The sequence below is a fragment of the Emydura macquarii genome, unplaced genomic scaffold, assembly GCF_026122565.2.
Source record: "Emydura macquarii macquarii isolate MOO-44397 ecotype Brisbane River unplaced genomic scaffold, CSIRO-AGI_Emac_v2 contig_2481, whole genome shotgun sequence".
In the NCBI taxonomy this organism is placed as follows: domain Eukaryota; kingdom Metazoa; phylum Chordata; order Testudines; family Chelidae; genus Emydura; species Emydura macquarii.
This window is the reverse complement of record NW_027132618.1, coordinates 3,861,909-3,889,474: the sequence shown is the minus strand read 5'-3', so window position 1 is coordinate 3,889,474 and position 27,566 is coordinate 3,861,909. Positions and strand designations below refer to the sequence as shown.

The window sequence follows — 27,566 nt, the reverse complement described above, 5'->3', positions numbered from 1 at the left end:
ATTACGTCAGCTAAATCAGGGGTCCAACAACAAAATCTAGCACTCAAACATTATGTGGATTCCTGTCACTCCCTGAAGGATTATGGGTCTATAAATAAATGCATATATGACAATGAAACATAAATAGAATGTTTTAATCTGTTATACAGTCTGCTTCACTACAATTTATATTAAATTTAAAGGATAAATGAACCCATTTTCCCAAGAACATTATTTTGACATTTCAAAGGATAAAAAGTGCATCTCTGCATAAATAAACAAAGGTACATATATATGAACATTAATTTGTCATTTTTAATTAAACTTCATTCCTGTAGGATTAGCCGAATGGGTACAGCTTTTAGTTAACTCTTTTGTATCATCAATTATGAGCAATGACAAAAGAGACAGCTCTCAGATAAATGGATGCCTACACATTCGGCTTTAAAGACTATCACACAGCACCTCGAATAGGAAACTAATGCAAAGCACTCAGTACAGCTATGATGTGTTCACAGTGATTCATCTCAGGTCACTGTGTTCTCAACCAGCTGAAGATTTCAGGTGAAGTCTGAGAGTGAACAGATCATTTCATTAGACCATTAAATTCTTCATAAGATGGACACAAAATACTATCTTATTACACAACTATTTAAAATACAAAATTAACCCAAACAGTGTTTTAACTTGTAACAGTTACCATGTAAAAAATTATGTCACAGTCTGCAGTGATCTGTTAGGAACGTTAGACCCTAATAGTTTAATATATCTTATGTACTTTTAAAATAAGTTATTAATATCAATACTGTATAGTCCATTACCGTAGTTTTTTTCCTGTGTATGTCCTTTAGAAAGTATGTAAGTATAAGTAATTTTTTCCTTATTTTCAGAACTGTTTCTCACATGTTGCACTTCAAAATGGTTGTTTTCCACATTGGGATATAAAGCATCTATGTGACAGAGTTCCAGGAAATGTGTAGCAAATAGAGTAAATGCCTAAATTAGGCAACGCAAAAGGAAATATTATAACATATTAAGTTATCCTTCACAATTCATTGTAATTAAGCAAAATAAGCTTAAAAGATATATTTTCAAAATGGGTGCAGGGATTTAACAATATGACTCTCATTGATGGCTAAATCTGCATGCATTGCTTTGAAAAAAAAAGTCCCGAAATTATTAAAAAATATTAAATTGAGTGAAGAGATCTATTATTTGGTACTGTAAACATGAGCATGATTATAGCAAAATAGTAAAGAAGGCTTCAATTACAGACAGTTTTAAAGAAGTTTAAAACAAAATATATATTAAATGAGCCCTTTCATTTTTAAATTAAGTGATATTGTCTGCTGAATATAACAGGTTCAATCAACCTAATGACATAACAAAAATGAACCATTTAGACTGTATATGAGAAAAAACTTATGTGAGATCTATGAGGCTATGGAACAATCTGATCAGAGGAGAAATGGAAGTCTCAATACATGACACATTTTAAATTAGACTGGAAAAACTAGTAAACATACTGCAACATAGTATGATTAAAATATGACCATTCATATCAGTGTTGCTACCACTGTTATATAATTGCAACAAATTGTATACAAAATATGTTATGTAAGGTATCAATGGAAAAGTTACAAGCTATCAAACATGATTATCCTGTTTATATGCATGCATCATCTTTGTATCTGAAATTAGGAATGTAACTATCTATATGTATTTCAAATGTGTTTTCTCCTGGGGTAGTTTGTATAAGTCAAGTCAGCAGATTGTGAATGGCCTATGCAAGTTAATCGCCCATTAAAGGACACTTAGCTCACATGACAGACCATAGAAACAGCTTATCCCCATCCAGTGAGCCTTCCTACGGACATTTTAGCCAGAATATTGCTAATGGCTGTTCCTATGACTCAACAAAGCATACGAGGACATGTAACTTCCTCATGTGACCCTGGACTCCATCTTGGGCCTGTGATTTTCCACAAGCTAAGAATAAAAGCATCCACCCACATGGAAGGAGGTATATAAGGCCTTGGAAACATCTCTATTTTGTCTTCATTTCTCTGGAATAGATTTCTAACAAGGAAGCTCCAAACAAGGACTGATGACCCCCACAGTTGTTTGGGTAGTTTCCAGAGACATTTGCAAATTAGCAGTTTACTTCACCACTGCTACAAACCTGATCCTGAAAGAACTTTTGCAACTCATCTTACCATATATACCAGTGTTTCTTAACCTGGGGTTTTAGAGAGGTCGCAAGTGCAGAGCTGGTATTGGGGGTGGCAAGAAAGGCAATTGCCTGGAGCCACAGGGGCGCCATGAAACTAAGTTACATGCCTCAGCCCCGTGGGGGTGGGACTCAGGCTTCAGGGGTACAGTAGTTTGGAAAGGTTAAGAACCACTGAATGGACTTTATTCTCATCTGTATGTATAATAATCTTTTAACCAATATTGTCTTTCTTTTAAATAAATATTAGTTTAGTTAATAAGAATTGGCTGTAAGCGTGTATTTGAATAAAAGCAGAAATATTTATTGACCTAGTGTGTAATGTGTCCGGTCCTTTGGGATTGATAGAACTTTTTTAATATGATGTACAAGATTTTTCATTAATCCCCATCATATTTGAGTTGGCTGTTGGGGTGGAAGCCAGAGAGCTGGATGGCTTTAAGGGAGCTGTTGTTTTGGGTTTCTGAATAACCAGTAAGGTAATTAGAAGCTATTTGTTGCTGGTTTGATTAATCTAATTTTTAGAAATAGCCACCAGTATTTGGGAATTTGCCTGCCCTGTTCTTTGCAGTTTACCCTAACTGAGCAATCTCAGTGTGGCTCTATTAAGGACCAACATCTCAACTATACATTTAGGACACAATTCTTTACTGGCAGGGAGATGGACTGGATGACCTAATAGATCTTTCCCAATCTGGATTATCCAATTTCTTTCCCAACAGAAGATATAAATTTTCCCACTAACAGAGAGTTTCCTAACTCTCATACAATTTTCCAAAATTATTGTAAAGAATTATCACAAAATTACTTGAACATTCTGATATTATATATTGTCCTTCAGCTAGAACTATGAGAAATATTTGAACATTTCAAACCAATCTGCAAAAATATTCCAAAATAATCCTGGGTAGGAGTCCGGCCTATGTCCAGGTCTGCAAAACTTTGACAAAATGCTGAAGTTAATCACATAGTTAGAATTTAATTGGAGTTTCCTCCCCACTTAAATGCCATTTCTATTTCTCTCAATAAACCACTGAACCCTGTCTAAGCACTTCTAAACTAAGGGGTGTGTGGGATCCCAAGGGTTTTTGGAAAGGGAGCAGCCAGCAAGAGTTCCTTTTGGAGATTTAGGTATAAAAACTCTAATCTCCAAGCAAAACGTAAAGGGTTGGTTAGTTTGCTTTTAACCTGGAAAGCCAAACAGAAGGGTTCATTTCATGAACCAAATATTGCAGGATTCTCATAGAACTAATTACCACACAACTGCTTTAGGGATATTGTTGTCAGTCTCATTCATGGTATAGTCACTGCAAAGCTGTAAAAGCCATGGCAAAGTCTTGGCCAAAGGACAGAACAGGAAGGAATGTGGATGGGGTCCAGGGTTAGAAGAAGTGTGTTCAAGGATGATCCAGTGGTTGGAATGGACTGGGTAAGGGTAGGACAAGGACCAGAAGGGCAGGAAGTACGGCATCCTTATCCTTACTCTTATCTATTGATCAATCTTTTTTCTGTCCATACATCCCAATAAGTGTATCAGTATTATTTAGATCAGAATTGTCCATAAAATGAAGACTGGAGTATGAGAAAGTGTTCTTAGTACCATTTTAACTCTGCATGAGAAAATAATTACAAATTTTAGACACAAATGATTAAAAAATATAAAAAATACCTTCAAATTCAGTAGATATTCACACACTGAATAACAAAGGCCAATACCTTCTTCAGTACTAGTACCTCTACCAAGTTCATCAATTATGATGAGTGATCTGTCATTAGCATTTTGTATGATATATGTTATCTAGGAGAAAAATACTTTGTTGTCTCAAGCAGTAAATTTTTAAAACATCATCCAAAAACAAACAAACCAACAAAAAACTCCACCGGTAATGTGAGTACTTTTCATTATTTCATTGTTAGTGTAACACAGCATTTTAAAGAACAAAATCCTATGAGAAGATCCATGGATTTTACCTCTGAGCTGCTTCCAAACAGCTGACATTTTAATGCAAACAAAACATCCTGCCACAAAAGTATTTGCCTCTTTATCTCTAAATATGTAATTTTCCCTCAAAATCAGGTCTCAGGTGATAGTTGATGATAGTTGGATCTGGACCAACAATAATTTAAGGTATAATATCTAATGAAACATCAAGACAAATGTCCAATGGAAGATTGATTTCTACACCTGTTGGAGTTGTTTCAGAGATATTGGATTTAAAACTGACATGATTTATAGAAAAGCTATTATGAAATAATTCTTAGAACTTCCTGCTCATCACCAGCTTGCTGGTTGGGGAGTAGGTCTTATAGGAGGCCACAACCCAGATTGAGACTCTTGAAGAAATATAGGAGATGGCAGGCAAGTTAGAAAGTTTGAAGGGGATTGTACAGAGGAACAACAGATAAAGGGAAGAATGGTTGTGAGTTTTTCTATCTCATTTTATAAAGCCCTATTTTAGAAAGGTTTTCAAAAAATGGTATTATTTTTCTGCCCTGCTTCCTGAGAAGTCCAGTTGTCCTAGTTACTAATACTTGCTTGCAATACAGAAGCCTAGTTAAACACTTCTTCTTTTATATGGCTTAAAAACAGCATTGTTAGATGTCCAGATCTAGGTTGGCAATTCAACTGATTACTTCAGATGATGTGGAGTAGATGAAAGAAATACCACTGGGATATAATCATTTGGAACACAGGTTGACAAGGTGTTCCATAGTTTGAAGGCTGTTTCCTCACACACAAATAGGATTGTGTATCAGTCCCCATTCATGGAGGACATAGGCAAATTTGCCATGGGATGAGTGCATGCGGTTCAAAGTGGACCATATTTTCCATGAGAATGAAAAGTTAGTGAGTTCTTCGGTTGAGTCCTTGATGACGTGTTTGTCTGGGACATTGGTGTCCTTTCACTTTGCTTGTCTTGATCATCGGGGAAGAACACCATGTGTTCGAGCTTTTGCACCAGAAACCAAAAAAGTGTTCTGGATTTGAGTTGGAATCTTGATATATTATTTAGGTATTCATATATTGGAAAATCTTGTTCCCTCATATAGCAATGAATTTGGGATGGGTTGATGTGCGCTAGTATGAGAAGCCATGGCTGAGGCATTGATTTTACTGTGCCAGTAATGATGCACATGATGGTGTTTATTTGACAAATGATGTGTCCAGATGGGTCAACAATATTCTGTGGCAGACTACACAAAAACTAGTGAAGAGGCTGGTTGGACAAAACTCCTTGGAGAAATTTTATTATTGCATTGCATTGGATAATTTTGCTGGCTTTCAAGACAAGGTGGTTCCTCCATGGGATGTTGTAGGCGGCAGATAAGTCTAAGAAATCTGCCCCCGTCTTGAATTTTTGCTGAAATCTGCCTCATTGTGTGCTGTTTAGGCTAAATACTTGGTTGATACAGCTGAGACCTGGTTAGAAACCTATTTGTTCATTCGGTAACACTGCTTCTACAGGCAGCATAATATGTGTCAATAATATTCTCTCCATATGCTTGTATGACATGCAGAGGAGTGATATGGGCTGGTACAATGAGGAATTATCGGTTGGCTTCCAAGGCTTGGCAATGATCATAGACTTGTGACACATCCTCAGGACAAATCCAGAGGAATAGATATTGGCGAATAGTGCTGCAAACCACTTCTGACCCTTTGCTCTCAGGTTTTTAAGAAATTCATCATCAGAAAAGGCATCATCAGAGCTTGCAGCTTTCCCAGTGTTTGTGAGTGAGGGGGACTTATTCACTTCCTCCATAGGAGTTGGCTGATGTGATTGCAGAGCCATTGCCATTATCTTTGAAAACTCGCAGCGACTGGAGGGAATCCCAGATGATTGAGAAAAGACTAATATAGTGCCAATCTTCAAAAAAGGGAAGGAGGAGGAGCTGGGGAACTACAGACCAGTCAGCCTCACCTCAGTTCCCGGAAAAATCATGGAGCAGGTCCTCAAGGAAGCCATTCTGAGGCACTTGGAAGAGAGGAAGCGGATCAGGAACAGTCAGCATGGATTCACAAAGGTCAAATCATGCCTGATCAACCTGATTGCCTTCTATGATGAGATGACTGACTCTATGGATGTGAGGAAAGCAGTGACGTGATATACCTTGACTTTAGCAAAGCTTTTGATAGAGTCTCCCACTGTATTCTTATCAGCAAGTTAAAGGGTATGGGTTGGATGAACGGACTATAAGATGGAGAAAAATCTGGCTAGCTCGTCAGGCTCAACAGGTAGCGATCAACTGCTTGATGTCTAGTTGGCAGCTGGTAACAAGCGGAGTGCCCCAGGGGTCGGTGCTGAGGCTGGTTTTGTTCAACATCTTCATTAATGATCTGGAGAATGGGGATGCATACTCTCAGCAAGTCTGCAGATGACATTAAGTTAGGGGGAGTGGTGTATACACTGGAGGGCAGGGATAGGATACAGAGTGACCTAAACAAATTAGAGGATTGGGCCGAAAAAAATCTGATGAGGTTCAACAAGGACAAGTGCAGAGTCCTGCACTTAGGACAGAAGAATCCCATGCATTGCTACGGACTGGGGACCGACTGGCTAGGCAGCAGTTCTGCAGAAAAGGACATTAGGGTGACAGAATGCTGAAAATGAGTCAACAGTGTGCCCGCCCTTATTGCCAAGAATTTAATGGCATATTGGGCTGCATTAGTAGGAGCATTGCCAGCAGATTGAGGGAAGTGATTATTCCCCTCTATTTTGCACTTGTGAGCCACATTTGAAGTAATCTATCCAGTTTTGGCCCCTCCCCAACAAAAAGGATGTGGACAAATTGGAGAGAGTCCAGCGGAGGGAAACAAAAATGATTAGGGGGCTGGAGCACATGACTTATGAGGAGAGACTGAGGGAACTTTAGTCTGTAGAAGAGAAGAATGAGGGGACATTTGATAGTAACCTTTAACTATCTGAAAGTGGGTTCCAGGGAGTATGAGCTAGGATGTTCACAGTGGTAGTAGGTGACAGAACTAGGAGCAATGGTTTCAAGGTGCAGTGGGGGAGGTCTAGGTTGGATATTAGGAAAAACGTTTTTACTGGGATGGCAGTGAAGTACTGGAATAGGTTACCTAGGGAGGTGGTGGAATCTCCATCCGTAGAGGTTTTTAAGGTGTGGCTTGACAAAGCCCTGGCTGGGATGGTTTAGCTGGGGTTGGTCCTGCTTTCAGCAGGGGGTTGGACTAGATGACCTCCTGAGGTCTCTTCCAACCCTAATCTTTTATGATTCTATGGTGAAGGGAAATGATATGGGGAATGGGGGTAGGTAGTGAGCTGCCTATTTGTTAGAGCTCTCTGTGCATTTTACACATTTTTTTTTTGAGAATTTGTCCCTTAGTGCTTTTGAGTTCATAAGGAGTGTTCCTGCGATTGGATCAGTTCTTGATGTTTCACTTGATTTGCAGCCCTAAGCTGATGCAACAATAGCCAAGCTTTGTGGCTAGAGTAAGGTCCTGAGCTTCAACTGTCTTGAGTCATCTTTGATGGCATCTAGATGGCATGCTAGATTCAGTGATTCTAGCAGGAATGTTGCAGTATTTATTTGATTCTTCTTTAATAGCCTTTTTGTTTCTTGTTTCCAGTATGGGGTATATCAGTTCTGATTGCTGTGAGAGATGTTTTTTCTTGCAGCTATTCAGATAACCCTGCTGAAACTATTTAAATTTTCAGGCTTCAGTGGAATTGCGTCAATAACAACCTCAATTGTTGCAGTGAATCCTGGCCAATTTGCCTTTGAAAAAGTCCATTGATGTTTGGGCAGCAACATGACTACTGGGACCAATGTGGATTATCACTGGTCGAATGCTAGATGTACAGGAAATTGACAAGAATAGTTCTAGAGGTATTCTGAGGAAATCCGAACCGGTCTTTGGTGATGCACCAGAGATCTGAATTGTAGTCTCTGTTCCAGGGGGCAAAATGAAAAGTGCTCATCTTTTGCATCAAAAAGAAGGTATGTGCCTTCATTTGATAACAATTCCACAAGTGCCTCACCCATAGTATTGTTATTAACATAGCCCCACATTGCGTGGTGGCTACTGAAATCAATGAGATATATAGCCAGGAGACAGACTGGGTAATGGGGAGAAGACCAGTCTGTATTCAATGATTTACACACTTTAAACACTCTTATCATGCCGATTCTTATTGAGATGGTGAAGGTTCCAGAGTTGCTCCTAGCAACTATCATGTCATAATCCTCAATGCTGTGCTTGATGCCCGCAGCAAAGCTATGTTTTGGGTGATGGAGGAAGGTGATGAGATTGTAGCCAGCAATAAGGCAGCATGGTTCTTGGGTTTCTTGCAGGGAGATGTTAATCACATTTTCTCGCATAACATGAGCTAGCTAGGCGGGGCACACCTTCAACATTCAATTGGCAAATTTTCAAAGTTGGGTTCATGATTCTTTTAAGTGGCTCTGGAAGGAGTCACTTTTTGCAGAGTAACTATTTCCATTGCTCTTCAATCCGGAACTTCACTGAGCAATGTCTGGATGCCTATTTCATGACACAGGTTGTGCCTTAGCACATAACAGTGGAAACCCCTGATTAGACTCTGAGTAGCAAGTAGTGGATTATATAGCAGCAACATCCATACAGGCTTTCTTTCGCTCTACAAAAAGCCAGGTGGTTGTGAACATTTATTTCAGATGCATACCTTGCAAATGCTATCCAGGCCTGCATCATTTCAAGACTGGACTACTGTAATGAACTCTGTATGGGGATGCATCTTAAATTCATGTGGAAACTGAAGCCGATGCAAATTCACTTAAGTAATGGTTTGTTTTCCCTATAATCATGTTAAAACAGTGATTCACATTACACAGTAAGAATGTGATCTGTGATTAGCAGTGACCAATTGGTTCCTGAGTTGATTTTCTGATTCTGGTTTTGACCTGTAAATTCCTAAATGGCCTGGGACCTACCTTTCTAAGAGATGCCTCTCTCCTCATTGACATACCATATTGAAGAGAGATACAGAAGCCAAGTTATCATGGACTGCTTTCTTTGTACACAACCATAGAAATGTAGGGCTGGAAGGCACTTTGAGAGGTCACCTAGTCCAGCCCTGCGCCGAGGCAGGACCAAGTACACCTACACTATTCCTGATACATGCTTGTCTAAAATAAAAGTGCTTCAGTGCCAATGAAACATATACCCATAAAATGTAAACTGTACCAGCTTAACGTTAATTAGGGCCCTTGATACTAAAGTAGTTAAACTTGTACCTCTTTCATTTCCTTCATGAATGTCGATGAATTTGTTTCTATATCATCATCCATACCTACTCTAGTAAAAATTTGCTCAGCAATTCTAAAAGAAGAATATTCTGCTGGGACATAAGAACCTACAAAATAAAATAAAAGTACAAGTTACCTTATGTTAGCACTGGTAGCAACACTATAGCTAAAAACTAGTCTTGTTTAATACACAGATAAAATCTCATCTTATTTTTAGAAACAAATTTTTCTACTTAGTAAATAATAACATTTTCACTAGAAAACAATACCAGTAATGCAAAAGACATAATTATAAGGTAAACAGTTGCTCACCAATCTGTGCCATAATTTGACAGAGGGCAATCTGTTTCAGGTAAGTTGATTTTCCACTCATATTTGGTCCTGTTATAATGATGAAATTGCTGCCTTCTGTGATGTAAGTGTTATTAGAAACAGGTTTTTCCACAGATATCTTTTCAAGAATGGGATGCCATCCCTGCTTGATTGCTAAGGTATCAGTAAATTCTGGACGAACTAAACCAAGAAAAATTATAAGAAATGTTAAGCACTAAATACAAGACACCTACGGCAATTATTGAAAAGTTAGGTTTTTAAATGAAATTAGAATCACTCATGCAGAACAGAAGTAGAGCTCTGAGTCTGCTACTCTTACTCTTATTTAATAATGTCTTGCTACATGAGTCAGGAGCTTCACTCCTGTGCCAGGCTTAGCACTACAAGGCACTACCTCAGTTTTCCCCAACCAGTATGTATAAAAGTCCAAACAAGCTTGACTCAAAGAGTTTCCCTTTAATTAACAGAAACAAACATCCTAAAAAGGGAAAGACTTTCCACTCAAGCATTTAATCCTACTCCAAGATCCAGATTTGGAGGACCCTTCTAATACAGTCTCTGTATCTTGCCTGCATCATGAACCTTCTAGTCCACCTCAATGGAGCTGAAATGCTGATCATAACAGTCTTTCTGCTGTTTACATAAAATAACCTTCCATCCTCCTCCCCAAAGCTCGGGGTACAACCTTCACCAGTACTCTGGTTGCCCTTTACCTCAAGGCCTTCCCAGTTACCCCTAGAGCTGGGGTAGAACTCTTTCCCAGTTAGAATCACAGAATATTAGAGCTGGAAGGGACCTCAGGAGGTCATCTAGTCCAACCCCCTGCTCAAAGCAGGACTAATCTGCTAACATAGCATAAAGATCTCATACAGTCCTTCTCCATGGAACCAAGGTTCCTATCACATGACAGGAGTGGGCACCCTCCTCCTTGTCTATTGCCTGCTGTCTCCTGTCACCAGGAGTCAACATGCAATATTCAACATGAGCAAGAATGGGAGAATCAGAAAGGATATTTCTGTGTAGAAGACCTGACTTATAGCTATCAAATCAGCACTCAGTATTCTTGGAGAAATTAATGGGCTGTTTTCAGGTAAAGATTATATCTTGTATACAAGTCCTCATGATCTGTTACGAAAAGGTAACATGTTAGCCCTCCATCCTCGACTTAACATGCCAAGATTGTGTTCAGCAGCAAACAGGGGAGTACATAAAAATAAGGGAAAGAAAAGTAGGGACAATGAGGCTATACAAGTAATTCACATACTGAACTGAAATCCAGTTTTAGTTCTATAGATGACTAATGTATCAAAAGATAAAAACAAGCCACAAACTAGACCTGATACTATTATATTATATAAACACTGAGGGAAAGGGAGTAGCTTTCCCTGCATTTTTATTAATATTTACCATCACTTAGAAATAAACTTACCATAGTCAGAAAGAGTACAGGCATGGGCAAATGACAGCAACATATCCAACATTGACACAATGTCAGAGAGTTTGTATAGGCAATGGATATGTTCATAGATTTCACTCAGTAATTTACACACTATCCTGCAAGCAGATAGCTCCAATTTAGTTACTGTACACTACATTTTATTGCTTTATACAGTGTATAGAAATAAAAATTATTAAGCTCATAAATAAATATGATACTTAGATATCAGTATAACAGGCACTTCATAAATGCCATAGAGATATGTAAGATAAGCATGAGCAAGTCTGTGAATTTTTAAAAAGCATAATAAGTTATTGGAAAACAACTTCTAGGCCAAATTCTGCCATCAGATGTGCAGATACTACTCCCATTGGCTTGAAAGGAAGCTGCATGTGCAAAATTGACTTTCTAAAAATACAGCTTTGGAATCAATGGTATTCTATTGTCCTCCAAAAAATGTGACTCTTCAGCTCCTTGAGTCCTTCATGTTGAAAATGGGTTCACATGATCTACAAAAGAAGATGTGGCCAAAAATAGTCTACGTTAGCTTTTGTCATCTAGATGAAAAGAGAACAAAATATGCCCTTGGGTCCCTTTATAAGCATAATTTATGAAAAAACTGAAGTTAATTCTACTTAAAATGAAAGGCATACTTAATATAAATAATGACTACACATTGCCAAATTGCTATACTTATTGTGTCATTTTGTGTTGATAAAACTTCACAAAAATGTTTAATAAATGTGATGGATACTCTTCTTTTTTATGAACAAATCTCTATACATTTTAACCATAATTCAGAATAATGTAGAATTAGCCTTTTAATGTGCTCTCTCATGAAGAACACTTTCTCTCTACAACTCTGGATTGCTTTTATAAGAGACCATAATTTAACAATGAAAATAGATTAGAAAACCTCATATCTAGTTGTTAATAAGGCAAATAAATCAAGTTAGCACAATTATTAAAGAGTTTGAAATGTTCTTACAAGTAGGTCATGTGATAAATTTCTCTCAAAGACTCCTGGCACCTTTCATTCATTTTAATTAAGTCTGCTGAAGTAAAGCTATATGCATTTTTCATTTTAGTGATCTGCAGGGAAATTCAAAATTAGAGTAATACGCGTCAAATACATACAAATGAAGAAAGATTTCTAGAAAACAAAATAGGAAGAATCTGGAAAGCAAGTGACAAAACTATTAGTTTATTTCATTTTTCTTAAATAAAATAGCATGAAAAACCAGGAAAACAAAATGCAAATATCAGAATGATAGCAACATTACACATTTCATATTATCTGACAAATATTACAGCACGTATAGACATTTAACACACTATATAAAAGAATACAGGTTAAATAAATTCTTCTTTCAATTATTTATTTATCACTAATGTCATCACTAATTAATCACTAATTAATCACTAATGTCATTAATTTCATGACAAAACATGTCCAGAACATATACCTTTGTAAATTCTGAAGGAAGCTGACTACTAGGTAATGCTGCAGACTCTGCATTCATCTGGATAAAAAATCCACGAGCAGAGCTGAAACTCATCTTCAAAGGTAGGGTGTATTTTTCTCCAAGCTGTGTTATCATTCCTAAGTAATATGGAGGGGAAATCAGCCATAACTGAAATATTTTCTAATATATTATAAAACTCACTATGATATCTGAGTAGTAAAGGCATCATGCACGTATCTAGATACCAATTCCAGTAAATTAGTCATTCTTGTTAGGATCTTGAAAGGGGGTTTGTGTGGAGTTGATAGAGCTCAGTAAACCATCTCAATAAGAGCTCTAGTTTTATAAAACTAGTGGACAAAAAGTATCAAATGAGGAGAATTCTTAGGCTCTTTTTAAAGATATTTGTGTGTGTCATGAAGATCTCAGGTGGATTGTCTCTCTGCTGGAAAGAAAGATTTCTTAGAGGAGTAAGCTTCAAATGAATCCACTTTCATGCCAGTGGTGTTTCACCCTGCTTTCTCAACAGGTAACTAACTGTAATGCTTAGATCTGGGGCTCTCAATACTTTCCCACTCATAACTCTAAAACAACCCACTTTTTCTCATCTCACTCCATAATTCAGAATCGTTTGTATTTCCAAACCCTACCCCATCCCACCATGGTGCTAGATTGGAGGGTGCCAGATGCAAGGGACTACTAGATGGCAGGAGGAAAGATGCTGCTAAATGGTGGGAATTCTGAATTTTGCTGAGTGGAGGACAGGCATGTGCAGGTTTCTGGGTGGGTGAGGAAAGATACTGATGTGGTACTATTGTGAAGGGGGAAAAGAAGGGTGCTGTTGAATGGGGTTTCTCTAGCATTCACAGTCCTCATTGAGCTGGCTCCACCCCCACACTGTTGCTATCACCAGGATTTCAGGCCAGCAAATGGTTAAGTACACAAGATGAGCTGTGTTGGCCACCTGGGTCCTGAAGTCACTCAATCCTCTAGTGACAGCATTTGCTCCTCAAAGCTTAGCATAGTAGTAAGGAAAGGAGAAAAAGAGCTCTTCCACTGTAAACATTTGGGCTGCAATGAAAATGGACAGCAGTAACCATAAGGAGGGAGAGATCTCCTCCCTGCCTACTTTTCTCTCAGTCTTAGCAGCCATCTAAGGAAAAATTTGGAAAGCAAGAAAACAACTAAATGCTTGTGCTATTCATTCTGTGTGATGTCGACTGTAAAATACAAAGCTAACAGGAACCTCAAGACAATCTATAGTATATTATTGGTGCTAAAAATTCTACTATTCACATTTGTCATTCTTTCCTGTTAAAGTGTGAACTAAGACGATACTCATCTAATTAAGGAACAATCTTGTCTGCTCAGAAATGTGACAGGAGCCATTCGAAAAAGACAATTTTTTCATCTTTTTAGATACTTTATCTAAAAAATTACATTGAAAGAATAGGGGCATTCTTCCACAATTGCTTTTACTCATTTTGTCTTTAAAAAAAATCAAGAAAGTTGTTTTAAACAATTCTTAATAGCACAGTTAAATCATAGCCCACAGACACAAACTAGTTAAGATATAAAAAACAAAGTATTTATATTTGTAAAAATGTCAGCAGATGATAAAAATAATTTTTTTGTGCTAGAAAATGTTGTTTATTTGAAATAATATTGTTGCAACACTTTGGACTGAATTTAGAGCTGGATTGTAGGTGCCAAACCACAGGTTTTAAATGGAAAGATTAAAATGTGTTTGATTCATATGCAGCTTGCTTTTTGTGGCAGAATAAATGTAGCAAGCTTTTTACTTTTTAAAATCACAAAATAATTATTTATCATTTCATTTTAATTACAGTTTTTATCTACAAATGGAAAATCTCAATGTACATGGTTATCATATTTCAAGTTCCCAAATAGAGAATGCTGCCTGGGAGTGGGAGAACTGGGGGTGGGGGCTGGGTTCTACTATACAGTTTCTTTCTACTTTGAATACATAACATTTATAAATAGCAAACACAATGGCCTCAAAAATAAATGTAAATCAAATTTAAATGCATCTTTTTACATGCACACCACTAACTGTGTAGCTCCGTCAATGCGTTCAACGCTGCAGTCGCACTGAGATGACAGACCACTCTTTCTGACCCGCAATGTCCGCTCTGCTTCTCCAGGAAACATGCACACCACTATTAGGGCACACCAGGAAATGCAGTTCTACCAGAATCAATTTTGGAAAAAGAACAAACAAGGAAAAATCACGGACATTTGTTCATATTTCAAAAATCCACCCAGATGGAGATCATGGGACCAAAAAAAGGTAACGTCTGGGAAAACCTGGATGTATAGTAACCCTAATCTCAAATGTACTTCAATTTTTTTTTATCAATGACAAAATCAAATTACATTAAAACACTTGCCTTCTCTTCATTAGAACATTATATATTCTTGTAAAATTGTATGGTTCCATATAACAGATACAATATTTCTACTTCTATTAGACATCAAGCATGAAAATCTAACACAGAAATACCTGCTATGTCATCTACAATCTCTGTGTATGTTCTACGAGCTATATCAAGGAATTCATTGATGTTTGGCCTGACTGCATAGCACTTCTGGGTCCTCATATTAAGGCATCCTTTCGTGTATCTTGTATCATCATTAATGACAGTTTTAATCTTTTCAAGTATGATTCCAAACCTACAACAGTAGTTATGTCAATAATGGAATAAGGTAGGTAATATTTTTCCACTTCATTATCAACAACATCTTCTGAAGAAGCCAATATATCTCAATAATTCAAAATAATCACTAAAAACTTAGAATGTGATTTTTTATTTTACCTCAGAACATCATATGAACACAGCCAACTTTGACCTAAATGTTTTAATACCTTAAAGAATAGTGTACATTGCACACAGCTCAGGTATAGGCAACAGCTACTTTTTCTCTGTCATTTTGGGTGATTCTAGGAAATCAACGGATTCTCAAATTCTTTTAGTCTTTTACAATAGTATCTACTGGAGTATTTAATTTTTGTGAGAACTTAAATTATGTTTGTCATTCACAACCAATCAACTACTACTAAAACCAATTTTCTGTTCATCTTTTTTTAAATTTCTCCTGTAATAGTTGAAAAATTGAATTTCTAATAACTTCATTAAGAAAAAGTAAAATGCACAATCTTTAAGGATAACACAAAAAACAGAGCTATAACTATAAATAATTCAAGAAACAACCTTTTAAAACCCTACAGACAGCTTCAGGAAAGAGAAGACAGCCAGATATTCTAGTTACAAAAATATTATCATAATACCTTTTATCTTCCAGAGAATTGTAGTATGCCTTTAACAGAGCGGTCTTGCAGCTTCTCAAAGCAGCCTATTGAAAATTAAAATAAAGTTATAATCAAATTTTAATCATTTTAACAGACAGTAAGGCCTTTAGATTCATCCAGACTTATTTGAAGTTGGGGTGATATAGTAAGCTTACTGGTTGGGTTGGCATCTAACTTAAATAATCATTATAAAATTAATCTTTTAACTAGTATTCAGAATCCCGTTTCTAAAATATAACAGACTCAGTTATGTTTTTTTTAAATTAACATCACATTTAGCATATAGAGGCCCTTGCCTTATTTTTGAGGCTGTTTCTACAGTGACAATGTACAGTATCATGAGATATAAAGTAAATCGAATGACCTGCATTATGTGACAACAAAGATTAACTGGTTTGGGTTTTATATAGATAAAGCAACAGATTACATTTTACCTTTAGAGGATCCAAAAGTTCTAGAGTATGCTTCAGATAGATTACATTAGTTATCTTTGATTCAGCTGCTTTAACCTGTTAAAAAGATTACAAATACAGTAGGTATATATTTTTAAAATAGAATATTTCAGAACAAGCACACATTTTACACACATATTCCAAATGGAATTTTCATACACTATTAAGTGATTTATGAAAATTCATAGGACTAATGACCTGCTTGACGATTTGTAAATTTGCTGTTTTAAAAAAACTATATATGGTTTGAGGAAACTCAAATTATAAGACACTATTTTCAAAAAAGTTCATAATCTGACAACAAATCTAAAATATTTCTATTTTCTTGCAGAGATCAGAACATGTGCTATAGTTTGCTAGTGCTGCGGCTTTATAAAGAAAGAATAAAGTAAGTAGTTCCGTAAGGAAAAGCACCTAATTTTTGTGTGGAGAATTGAAATCAATGTTGGAAATTCAAAAGCTTCTGAAAACGAAACTCATGAAAACTTTAGATTTAAAAAATGGAAAAATCTTATGTAGAAGCTTGGGCAGAATTTCAAAGACACAAATGCAAATCTTCCCTGTCATCTGTTTTGAAGTCAAATTAAGAGAAATTATAAATAAAAGTGAAGGCTCTTGTGTGGGAAAAACTGAACATTATTTTTCTTTCAATTTTATGAAAACTTCAATTACACATAAAAAATGTGCTAAAGAGTCTTATTTTACTTTAAAATAATTATATTAAATTGTTGGAACAGACCTCACCCCACCCCCCATTCTAATGTTCTTAGAATCCAAGAATTTTTCTTCAATTATTTTATTTTTCAAAAAGTTCTGAAGTTTCTCAGAAAGAAAAATGTGCTCACAGAACTCAAGTAAATCACTTTATATGTTGCTGAATTTTCTTCTCAGAATGAAGGTTGGCAAACAATGAGCCCAGAACATGTCTTAGTGCAATGAAAGTGTCTGGGGGACATTTACAGAAATATTCCTTAAGGTGGAGCAATTTGATTTCCTTGGGTCACCTTAGCAAGGAGAAAGCAAGTAAGGGTAGCTGTTCCAATAACAATAGCAGGTTTCCACCAAAATCCTCCCCCATTACCAATTACAACTCCAAGAACTTCACAATGTGTCTTGCTTTTAAGAAAAAAAGCATCATTCAACAGTTTTGTTCTTGTGATGCATTGGCTGAATAGTTCTTTTGTTAACGACGTTTTGTTAACAGTGTTTTGTTACAGCTAGGCAGCTGTACTGTTACTGAAAGCACTTTTCCTGACATACTTTTTGGCACTCAATTGGATGCACTTTGTCATTGGTTACTAATGTTTTGCAGTTTGCATATAACTGAAATGATAAAAGAATGCTCAGAGAAGGGCTGTTGTAGCTGATACTTTGGTTGACACTCTAGAGGTCTGTGCTGAAGGTCCAGGGTCCAAATCATGTTGTTGATGCACTGGATATACGGACAAGTAACAAATTTTTTAAAAAGTACATTTAAAACAAAATGAGGTGGCAGAATCTGATCCTAAAAAGTACCCTGATTTGAGATGTTGACTTGTGTTTGAATATTCTCTGTATCTCTCTATCTCTACAACAGTTTGCTATGGCAGCTTCAAATGTTCAATATATTTTAATTCCCTTGAAAATTTGTGCATATTATATTTAAAGAAAATTAGTTGTAATAAAACAAACGTTAATAATTGCTGCATCTAATTGTACTATGTTGTGTGTGAACAGTTTGTGCCCTGATAACTGCAGAGGGAGCTTATTTCATAGCTGTAACAGAGATTTTCACTTGGTTTAAGCATAGAGGCCTGCATTTAGAAGCTAAAAGGAACAAGATTCTAAAAGTTCTGGCTTTACAGGTTAGCGAGGTTTATTTAATAATCGAAACTAAAGAGGTTTGCTTTTAGTAAATTTTTTGCAGCCCATTTATAAGGGATAATCTCCATTGCTTTATATTACATAAGAGGCTCCCTAAGGTTAATAATAGACAAAGAAAAGTTAAGAGTGCAATCAATCTAAAAATTGAGAGTATTACAAAAAGATTTTTTTCTATTATACAACTTTTAACATCCAAAGGTATATTTTTCCTTGCATGCTCATATGAAAATGCTTCTCTCTCTTAGTCTCCAGTGATGTTAAACTGGAGGCGTGGTTAGAATGAATAAATAAGAGGGTGCAGATTAAAAAAGTAAAAAGATTTGATTAGAATGAATTAACAATCACAGTGGTGTTTGTGAAGGAACAACATTCACTTTTTCTAGTCATTCTCTGCAAGGGTTACAGGGCCTCACTTCCTCCCTAGGTCCGTAACAGCTTGAGCTTGTTAACTTTGCAGCTATACTCACCCTTTCTCTCTCGCTTGCAAAGAAATGAGTGTTGGATTAAACTGGGTGTGGGACCTTGCAAATTGTGTGAGGTCAATTAACATCAGTCATTCATTTTGTGTTTGTGTATTTGAGCTAATCTGGGGGAACCAACAAGTCTATTTCAGTGAATTTTAAAAAAACTGTCAAGGATGCCCAGAGCATTAAATGGGCACTCTTTTATTAATCTCTGTATAAATCTAACTAAATAAATGAAAACATTTGCTGACTGGTTGAAATTCTTCTCCTGTTGCAAAGTAAAAATATGCTTTAGTTTAAAGGGGCAGATACTTTCAACTTTCTGGGTGAGGAGCTACATATATAATTCACTGTATATTTTTAAAAATATGTTTCCATCTCTCCTTAATGAACAGTCCTTTTTTTGCAATATAATACAATTGTACAGTTACTATTATTTCAAGTTTGCTTGTTGCATAAATTATTGAAATAACTGGTAATTATTAATTATTTACAAGATAGATGCAACTATAAACCTACTGTATCTTGCTTTGGAATTTGTACTAAAATTGAAAGAAGTTGTTCGGTATCCAGGAACCTTGAAATCACTGTAAAACAAAATTAAACACAAATTAGAAACTGAAATGAAACTTGCTGTAATTTTAATAACAAATCTTTAAAAAAAAAAAGTGATTTAATTTTCCAAAAGAAAACAGGCACAGAAAACTACTTAGTGCTTCTGTTTGTCAAGTCATTTTCATCCCTCATCCTATCACAGAAAACATCTTGATAAAGTATTATAGTTTCAATTACAAGAAAAGTTCCAGAGGGGAAGCCATGTTAGTCTGTATACAGCAAAAACAACGAGAGTCCTGTAGCACTTTAAAGACTAACAAATTAGTTTCTGCAGGCATAAGCTTTCGTGGGCTGTAACCCACTATAGCCCACAAAAGCTTATGCCTGCAGAAATTAAATTTGTTAGTCTTTAAAGTGCTACAGGATTCTCGTTGTAATTACAAGAAAAAAAACAGACAAAAGAACTACCTATGTATCTAGATTTTTATGTTACATCCATAATCATGGTGTCTGAGCACTTATTGGTCATTGTATCATGATGGATATAAAGAAACCAGCTCTCCAGTATTCTCTTCAGTAAAGAAACTCTCAGAGCTTAAACAACCTAAAAGATATTGAACGATAAGAACATTACCATCCCCACAACAATGCAGGAGGGCTGAAATATAAAATGAAAGAAAATGGGAGACTACACCAAACAGTATTGTCAGTAAGCTACTGTCCCTTATCAAATGTCTTTACTTCCTATCTTATAAAAGAAAATATGTCAGACTGCAGATGTAGCAGGCAGTCCTCAAGAGCAAACAGGCTATCTTAAAAATTGCAGCAACATTCTCTGTTGAAAATCCCCATCCAATTATAACAGTGAAAAGATAACTATGTATCTGCCCGGCAATTTCACAAGTTGTAACCTGAGCAATCTAAGTCTGTGGTGGAATGACCTTATCAAAAGGAAGCCAGACAGAATATAGTACTAACTATACAACTACAAAGACTTAAGAAGGATGCTGGCCAGTGGGCACTACTGAACTACTGAAGAGGCAGCAAACCCACATGGCTTCCTGCAGTGGAAAGATCCTCAAATCCAGTCAAAGCCCTGGCAGTGGCAGTGCTTTAGTGGTGCTACAGCACTAATTGCTGAAGTGCTACACATATGGTCAACGCTCCTGTATGGATGTGAGAGCTAGACATTTAAAAAGGAGAGAGAGATGACTCAGAGCATTCAAGTTTTGGTGTTACAGAAGAATGTTAAAAATTAGTGGATAACCAAAATAATTAATGATCATGTGATGAGAAGGAAGAATTTTAAAAGAACACAATTACTTGATACCCTAGGTAAGAAAATAACGTCTTTCTGTGGACAAATTACTCACCAATCACCAGAGCAACTCAATTCCAGTACTTATATTATAAGACAAGATCTCAGGCAAACCAGGAAGAGGAAGAAAGAGCGCTAATTATGTAGGAAACATCACAAGATGGATTGGTATCTAAAGGAGACTAGAAGTGCAACAACTCTGTTGCAACTGTGAAAGATGGAAAGGGATGTTTGACAACTTTCATATTATTCATGGAAGAGTACAACTGAGGAATTAGCCTCCGCTTTAAAATACAATTTAAAATAAATATTGGAATGACCCTAGTTCCTGCTCCACTTCACACTTAGTCTTGAAGGCAAAGAATGAGAGATCACAATGGAAGATCTATATTTCTGGCAGGTACCAGTGAAAAATTTTACAAATCATAAGGGCCATCACCCACATCAGAACTGTTCCAATGGCCACAAAGAAAATAATGAGAGTTGTATAGTTCATAGATTTTAAGACCAGAAGGAACCATTATAATCTAACTTCCTGCATACCATAGGCTGCAGAATCTCCTCCAGTAATATCAGCATCAAACCTATAACTTCTGTTTAAGCAACAGCATATCTTTTAGAAAGATATCAGGTCTTATGACTACAATTAATGGAGAATCCACTATATTCCTTAGTAAGTTGTTTCAATAGTTAATTAATTACCCTTATTGTTAAAACTTTGGGCCTTATTTCTAGTCTGAATTTGTTTAGCTTCAGTTTCTAACCATGGACTCTTTTTTATGCCTTTTTCTGCTAGATTAAAGAGCTATCTACTATCAGATGTCACTTTCCCATGTACATATTGGAGACTGTGACCAAGTCATCTCTTAATCTCCCTGAGATAAACTAAATAGATTGAGCTTCTTTAGTTTCTCACTTATAAGGTTTATTTTTCAATCTTAAATCTTTCTTGTAGCTCTTCTCTGAACCCTTTCCAATTTTTCCAACATCTTTTTTGAAGTGGAGACACCAGAACTGGATGCAGTATTCCAGTAATGGTCTTGCTAATGCTGTGCACAGACATAATACCAACTCCCTACTCCTATTCGTTATTCCCCTGCTTATGCTCCAAGGATCATGTTCACCCTCTTAGCTATGGCATTACACGGGAAGCTCATGGTCAAATGGTTATCTGCCAATACCTTCCAGTCCTTTTCAGGATTGCTGCATTCCAGAATAGTATGACCTACATTCTGTGTTCATAGATGTATGATCTTACATTTGGTTGTATTAAAATACATATTGTTCACCTTATTACATGATTTGGGATTACCTGTATAATTTATCTATTCCCATCATTATTTATCATTCCAACAATTTGTGTGTCATCTGTAAATATGAATCTATTTAACATGGGCTACATATAGTGCAAATTTTAAAAAATCAGAATGCGTGCAAGCATCTATGTATATTATGCCAAAACCATAAACTTTATAAACCAATTTTGTAATCGCTTAAAAAAAATACCAAATTTGTTGGACAAAACCTATCTTCCATAAAACCATGTTAATTGGCATTAATTATACTAACATCCTTTAAATCTTCACTGATTGCATCCCATATCAGCCTTTCCATGATTTTGCCCGGACACAGGCCCATGGTTATCTGTGTCCTCCCATTTGCTCTCTTTAAATATTGAAATATTAGTAAACAGTGGCTTTTTTCCAATCTTCTGGAACTTCCCCATGTTCCAAGATTTATTAAAAATCAACATGATTGATTCTGAGAGTTCCTTGGCCAATTCTTTTAATACTCCTGGGTGCGCTTTATTCAGGTCTCCCAATTTAAAAATCTTTAAATGTAATAGCTGCTGTTTAATATCCTCCCTAGTTAGTTATGTTATAAAGAGTATTTTTTTATCATTATACAATAAATTGTATTCACTACAGCTGAAGAGCTCTCTCAAATCCCCTCTCTGCATTAGAGAAATTCTGTTAATACTGCTGAAAATGGGGAGAGAGGAAGGATGGTTGCCTGATGCAGCACTAGATTAAATCGGTAGAGCCCCGCTAATCTGAGAATATCTGGAGACCATAGAGAGCCACTCTGTGGATCATGGATGGTTGCAGATCCAAATTTTGTATCTAGAGCCCTGCAAATCTGTGGATATCCACTTCATATCCACAGACTGTGTTTGTGGATTGCGGATTGGATGTGAATACAAATTTTGTCTCTGCGCAGGGCTCTATAAATCAGTAGGATAGCTGCAGCCTGGGATATGCCTTGAGTAGAGAGAGAGCAACTGCTCCTCACAAGTTAGAGAACTGATCACTGACAAGACCAAGAGACAATGTTTGACAAGTAGTATTGTGGCGAAGCAATTACTATAGTCCACCTCTCCTACCTATCTCACGACCTTTGAGCTACAGGTGCCAAAGCACAGTCTCCTCTATTGCATCTTCACATGCATATATCTGATATATTAAAATGGGGTGGGTGTGGATGAAGTTAAAACTCGAGAAATACACTCCATGTTTCCAGGGGAAAGGAAGCAAAAATATTAAAGACAAAGTGGATTGACAGGTGTTTTTATACCAACTGTGATTGACATACACTTTTTGCCTCCTTGCTTCTTGATATGTGGGACAGAAATGTCAAGATATTATCTATGGTAGGATGACGATAGGGAAAGAATGAGAAATGCCAAGTCACTGTTTTAGGTGGTTGTGATGCAGGAACTATTTCCAAACATTTTATTTAAAAAATGTATATTTGCAATATTTAAGGTGCAAACATAGAGGATAAACATATTATCTGAGCCATACTTGACAATCTGCATAATTTGGTGGTATTTATATAGTCACATCTACTCTGCTGGTAGCTACATCAAGCTAAAAAAAGGTAACTCAACAGAGCATGTCATCCACTTTTGTGCTGTGAAAGCCTTGGAAAGAGTTCCTGATCTGACCACAAGTCATTACTCATTTAGCCAAAAACCACAATAAGCCATCCAAAACCAGGAAATAAAGATTTAGTGTGTTTAATGTCAAATTTAGCTGAAATAACTTGTGCTTTTTAGCAGTGTGTATGTGTATTCATATCTCTGGTTACCTGTCTTTTATAAACCAAAAATGAGAAGCTGCATATTTGTAACAGTATGCAAATTACATTACAGATGTTCTTGGTGTGTATCTGGAAAACCTGGCTCCAATATAAGGTGCACTTGATTAAAGAGCTAGTGAAACCAATTCAAAATTCCTCTAAAGCACAATTGGCTGGTGTATCTCATTTACTAAAACTTTTAGCAAAATGATCAAAAGAGAGGTAGCAAAGCCAAATTAAATGACAGATTATGAATTATTGCTAGAAATCATAGCATTTTAAAAATCCACTAAGAAATGTAACTTGACAAGTCAAAACATGTTTCATATCTATTTTATTAATACATGTTATGAGTTTTCAGCAATTACAAAATCCAAAATATTTAAATAGGTATTTTTAAAGTGCTTTAAAAATAAAACAAGCTATTACCTGCCTGAAGACTGAAAAAGAGTTCCTCATCCTGGAGTAGTTCCTGAACACAATCCAATCTTGTGTTAATTGTTTCAGCATCAACCAGAGGCTCCAGGATATTAGACCTAAGTCTTCGGCTTCCACCTGGAGTTTTAGTATAATTTAGAACGCCAAAAAGTGTGTGACCATTCCTTTGAAAATAACACAAATTAAAAAAAAAACCCTCAAAAAAGTAAAACTGATAAAAATCAAATGAAAATTTCAGATTAAATTAGTCTGGAATTTACAGATTGTCAGAAGTGCTGAGCACCCCACCCACTGATCCCACTGAACTCCATGTGAGCTCTGGGACCTCAGACCTTTGAAAATCAGGCTATGAGTGCATAATATTAGCCTCTGTTATAACTGATTTCAACATATAGAAATATATTTTCATAAAGTAAAATAATTTTTTATATCTATTTCCAGTCTGTTGTAGCCCATCAATTTGTGCCACAGCACTTACCAACAATTTTTTTCAGAGGGAAAAATAAGCACCCTGCCTCTCAATGGAAAGTAAATGTTGAGTCCAACAAAACCATACCAATCTCAAGCATTGCACCTTGAGCAAAATTAATCTCTCAGATCTAATATTAACACACTTTTTAGTTAAATATACTACATCAAAAAAACTTGCACAATAATTTCAAAAGCCATCAAAGAAGAAAATAAGCCCCGATTTCATAAGAATTTAAATCACCAGGGTCAACGGTGGGGCCAACAACATCTTTGTGATTTGCAAGAATTTTACAAAGACTCAACATCCACTTTTCCAGACTTTAAAAATAAAGAAAATAGACTCCTAAACAGATGGCCCTTAATATATACACCAACTCCATTTCTAAATAGGAGCAAATTCCAGTGAAACCTTCATTTAGACAACTAGTGTTCAGAGAAAGGCAATGAGAATAATTTGGGCCATGTAAAAACCCTCACATGGAAAGAGACTGAAAGACTGCAACTGATTAATTTAAAAAGGAGATGAATAAAAGGTGACATGATATAAGTTTATAATTAAAAAATAGTATAGAGAAGATAGATCTGGAGCGGCTGTTCTCCCTAGCTCATAACACAAGAAACAAAGAGACATTCAGTTACATTGAAAAGTGGCATATTCAAAACTGATAAAAAAATACCTTTTCACTGAACGCACAGTGGAACTAATTACCACAGGATCTTGCAGAGGCCAGGCATTTAGCAAGAGTCAAAGAGGAACTGGATATTTCCTCTGGCAACAAGAATATCCAAAGTTATACTAGTTAATGCTAAAAAGAGTTTTGGAAGGAATAGAAAACCTCATGCTTCATTGTTTAAGCCAATCTCTAACTACTAGGGATTAGGAAGAGATCTTAATGGGGGTAATTATTCCACATCTGCCTACTGTTGGACTTTTCACACCTTCATCTGAAGCAGACCCGCTCTTAGAGTCAGGATGCTGAACCAGATGGACCACAGGTCTAATCAAGTATACCAATTCCTATATTACTAATAAGACCAGCAGAATTTGGTTCTAACTTCATTCTATTTTATATGTAGTGTTTAGCAGACTGGTGTCCATCTTTTTGCCTGCGAGTCATTTGAGACTCTCAAGGGTTACTGTGTTAAGGAGAAAACATTACATTTCTGCCTTTTATTGGTGGAACTAGCAGTGGTCGGCATTTTCCAATTTTTGTTGTTTAAAATATATATTTTATACACTTTTCGAGCAGTTGTGAGCATATTTATTCCCTCACTGTTTCTTTGTCAGGGACAAAGGACATTGGAACTGGTAGCACTTCTCCACTCTCTTTCTTTCTCTCTTTCTCTATAACATACCACACAGAGTAAAAGTAAGCAAAGAGGTTGGGAAGTGAGAGTCTGTATGTTTGTAAAATATGACAGCAAGTGGAGAAGGTGATGATCAATCAGTACAAAGAAATGAAATGAATGAATGAAGGGGTAGTAGAATGAAGAAGCCAGGGGATGCAGAAGAGTGGGAGGGAATGTTATGAGACTGCACTCATGGATTTTAAACTTAAGCTGAGTCTGTCACTCATTGCACAAATAGAAAAGATGAATGAAAAGAAGAAAAGAGACAGACAGATAAAAAAAGGAATCCTAGATCCTATCAGATGGCCATGAAGAACAGCAGTGGCTGCAATATAATGGAGGACAGAGGGAGTCCCCCTCCTCCCAATCTGGAAGCAGCAGCAAGTCGTGCAGGGGGAAGAGACAGTCCAAAGTCTCGGTTCTCCCAGTTAGCAGGCAGCTGTGAGAAAAGGGGGAGGGCAGAACCCGCTACTCAATGGCTGGAAGTGTAGCAGTGGGCAGAAGGGACACCCAGAGCTTCCGTCCTTCTGGCCAAAGAAAGTAACAGATATAGGAAGGGGAGCCATAGAGCTCCTTCTTCTGCCCAGGAGGCAAATAACTGCCGGTGAAGGAAGTACCCTGAGCATCAGGCTAATTGTAGGTTGCTTATTATGCAACTTGGTGGAACTTTGCACATGACCAGGTCATGCTGCTACCTGCTATTGCTGCCCTTAGGGATGAAAAAAGTTTTGGAATTTGGGGCGCTTGTCTTGTGTAAGGGAGATAAGACTAAGGAGTGATAGCCCTGCACAGATGGTATCTTCAGAGAACATATCTTTCACAGAAATGTTTACTGTAGAAATGTAACACTGCCGTCTTCTGTGAAATTTTGAATTATTCAAAACTTGTGTGTCAGTAATATAAGTCAAACGTGTTGATGGCAGGTTCATTTGTGAAATACATCCCTACACAATTCTCTACGTTTTCTTTTTTTTTTTCCTCTCTCTCTTTCTAATCCCCTTTTTTTACTAGGGTTTCCTGATGCACATAAAAAAATTCCAGGCTAGAACCACAAATTTTGCACTAAATTGTGGTTCATTTCTCTTTTCAAATTATTTAAACATCAGCTTTGCATATGATATAATTGCTCTCAGGATAGGGCCAAATTAACTTTTTCTTTTTGACTAGCTAGATTAGATATATATATATATGCATATGTGCCATAGAACTTGGTGCATTATAAATTTAAAACAATGCAAAAAAACTGAAATAAAATAACCTTACCGAGAATCTCTATTGTTAGTTAACAATTCAAGATTTTGGGCTGATGATGAATCTATCATAGCGGTTTGCTCACTTCCCTGGAAACGAACCTTGAGTGACTTAGGAGCATAAACTGAATTTTGAATAAATTCAACATATTTTAGCAAAGCTGCAACAGCTGCTAGACAGTAATACCTGTAAAGTAACAATAATTTATTAAACATTAAATATTTCTCCACATTCAGTGCAAAAACATTTACTGTACTTAAGGAGAAGGTTTTGTCTATCAATCTTGTGCCATGTT

At 36.5% G+C, this 27,566-nt stretch overlaps 1 protein-coding gene across 1 annotated transcript in view; it reads right to left on the bottom strand.

Annotated features, from left to right (window-relative positions):
• The window catches only part of MSH4 (mutS homolog 4), a 58,940-nt gene that overhangs the window by 5,294 nt on the left and 26,080 nt on the right, over positions 1-27,566 (bottom strand). The window contains 13 exon segments of the mRNA XM_067563321.1: positions 801-975; positions 3,879-4,007; positions 9,449-9,567; positions 9,773-9,973; positions 11,223-11,347; positions 12,220-12,323; positions 12,698-12,834; positions 15,222-15,391; positions 16,008-16,072; positions 16,463-16,537; positions 19,327-19,394; positions 24,191-24,363; positions 27,284-27,457. Coding sequence (XP_067419422.1) covers positions 801-975; positions 3,879-4,007; positions 9,449-9,567; positions 9,773-9,973; positions 11,223-11,347; positions 12,220-12,323; positions 12,698-12,834; positions 15,222-15,391; positions 16,008-16,072; positions 16,463-16,537; positions 19,327-19,394; positions 24,191-24,363; positions 27,284-27,457 — 1,715 coding nt within the window.